Genomic DNA, 2,705 nt, shown 5'->3' with positions numbered 1-2,705 from the left:
TAATAACATCGTTTTTTTTTTTAATCTTCCCCTCAAAGTATCTACGTATGTAAGAAGAAGAAGCGATGGTCTTCAATAAAGCGCCGCACTTGTGTGTCTCCCTCTCGTTTTTTTCCTTCCTCATGTACCTATGTAATCATAATTATAAACAACCTTGAAAACCTTGATTTGAAGAGAACTTATTGAAAAAAGCGCCTTTCAAATAATGGGAACCCGAAACAAGGAGCACTTCTTCCTTCAAATAAATGGCAAATCACGGCATACATACATAGGTTGAAACGGAATCAGATTTAAAAGAGGTGAAAAGAGTTTTTTTTTTTTTTTTTTAATCATATGACCTATAATTTACTCAAATCTGTCGTGGGAAAGGATATGTCTCAGTGAGGTCTCAAGTTGTGAGTATAGTCCAAGGGTCTTTTGGAACTTTGATAAATGTAGACTTGGAAGCGTACCAAGAGAACAAATTCTATGTGTATGTCTTGATTTCTTCCTGAGGTCCCTACTCCCATGTTTCTGATTTTGCCTCAAACGTAGAAATGAGTTTTGCCTGTGGACTAACGTATACCCATTATAACAATTCCCTACTTCTTTCAACATCATTTTTTCCCACGCTTCGTACAGGTAGCTACTCTATGTATTTTATTTTTTATTTTTCTTAAATAAAAAGCTATCATTAACCCGGGCGTTTGCGCGCGTGAAATAGCGTCCAAAAAGTCTATGCTAGTGTGTTATTATAAACATATTACTTTTTTCCCCTCGTCATTCGCTCAGTATAGGTTGTGAATACGTAGACGGCTAAGCCAGATCCGAAAATAAGTAAAGAAGAAAATAATAGTAGCACACTACTCAAAGTGAGAGAGACTCGTGTTGGAAATTATGTTAGACATGTCGTCAACATCCTCATCTTTCTCAGACTCTGGTGTTGGATCCTCTCCAGAGGCTCAGGATCCTCCACCTATGTCTCGAACCTATCAATATCGAAAAATAATGAAACCACTCCTAGAACGTAAACGTCGCGCTCGTATCAACAAATGTCTCGACGACCTCAAGGATATCATGGTCTCATACCTACAGGCTGAAGGAGAATCCATCACCAAGTTAGAAAAAGCGGATGTGCTAGAACTCACAGTCCGCCATCTTAAAAAACTAAAAGCAAATAATGCTCTTGGACTCACACCTGAAGCAACCTATGCAGGGACATTTCAAGCAGGCTATAGCCAATGTGCATCAGAGGTCTCTAAATACCTTAGCGAATCCAAGGTTCTTGAACCTAATGCAAGTGTTCGACTTCTATCCTATTTGGACTCCCAACTACTCATCTTTAAAAAGAGTAAGCCGACATCTCATAGTCGTCCTAATTCTGCCTTTTCTCCTGTTGTACCCAAAGAAGAAAGGATAAGTAATGCGTCTTGGAGGCCATGGTAGTCCCGACTTCTTCGTTCTCTTTCCCCTTTAAATTATATCTATATCTGTGATAATTACTCCTTTTGATTAATTAATTAATTTTATCCTTTCATTTCTATTACAATGATTACGTATACTTTGTATGATTGGGTAGTACGTCTTTTTCTTAGAACTCAGGCGAATTAAATGAGTGCTGAGTAAGGAATTGCCCTAATACAAGTATTGTGTATCTATTTTTCATTAATGTACCCAGATGATACCTTCTCCGTCTTTTTGCTTAATCTGACAATACAATTTATAGTTATATATACATACATATATAGTTTTATGATATAAAGAAACAAATTAATACACTTTGGAATGTCTACATTTATTTATTTTAATTTAATGAAACGAACACGGAACACACGGCTCTTCACAAAGAACAAATGGCCAACCAATCTACAGAGAAAAAATATCTGTGTTTTGGTCATTTTTTTCTCAAATTAATTTTCATCGTCATTCCCTGTATTGTATTTACGTTACGTATATAGTTTTATAGTAGTGTGGGAACAAGTGTGTTATGTTGATTCACATCGTGGTCACTCATGGAATTCCTAGACCGCGACGAACAAGAAAAGTTATAAAAAAAAATTCATCATCCAAAGGAAAAACTTGGTAAAATAATAATAATAATAAAAATATTTGAAGAAAAAAGGATGTGAATAGATGAAAAAAAGCAAGACTCAAGACACACACAGTCCTAACGACAAAAACATTCCAACAAGAAAAAAAATATATAATTATTATTAATATAATAAAAAGGAACTTCTCCTCACGACCTCATGTGAAATGTTGACCTTATTTTATATGTGGTTTTCTCTACTTCAAAAGCAGGGGGGAAGAAAGGGGGTTCAACTCAACATCATGAAGAATTAATGAGTTTTACCTCAAATGAGTTCATACGAAAATGCCAAAGTATTACGTATTATGTAAGAGATTTTCATGTAATGGTACATAATATGATGTTGCTTATCTTCCAGTAAAGAAATGACAGACTGTGTGATGGCATTGACAAGCAAATATATCAACATGGACTGTTGATGATAGTACCATTTGCGTACCTTTAGTATCATTGATAATTATGTGGCAATACAAATAAGAAAGACACGTGCACCAACAATGATCCAGAGTTTGTTTCTTACATAAGTATTGACCGCAATTCGATAGTTAACGTATCTTAATCACAAGATACGGAATGCATCCCCCTTTACCGACCCCTAGATTGATATAGATAACTTTTTAAACTTCCATGCCTTTAC

At 35.3% G+C, this 2,705-nt stretch overlaps 1 protein-coding gene across 1 annotated transcript; it reads left to right on the top strand.

The window, feature by feature from the left end:
* The first annotated feature begins 760 nt into the window (after positions 1 to 760).
* Positions 761 to 1,758, top strand: LOC121123308 (enhancer of split mbeta protein). Its single transcript, XM_040718428.2, has one exon. The coding sequence runs from the start codon at positions 877 to 879 to the stop codon at positions 1,423 to 1,425; it is 549 nt and encodes a 182-aa protein (XP_040574362.1). The 5' UTR covers positions 761 to 876; the 3' UTR covers positions 1,426 to 1,758.
* The last annotated feature ends 947 nt before the right edge of the window (positions 1,759 to 2,705 follow it).

This window comes from Lepeophtheirus salmonis, chromosome 8, assembly GCF_016086655.4.
Source record: "Lepeophtheirus salmonis chromosome 8, UVic_Lsal_1.4, whole genome shotgun sequence".
Classification (NCBI taxonomy): Eukaryota; Metazoa; Arthropoda; class Copepoda; order Siphonostomatoida; family Caligidae; genus Lepeophtheirus; species Lepeophtheirus salmonis.
This window is presented reverse-complemented; position numbering and strand designations above follow the sequence as displayed.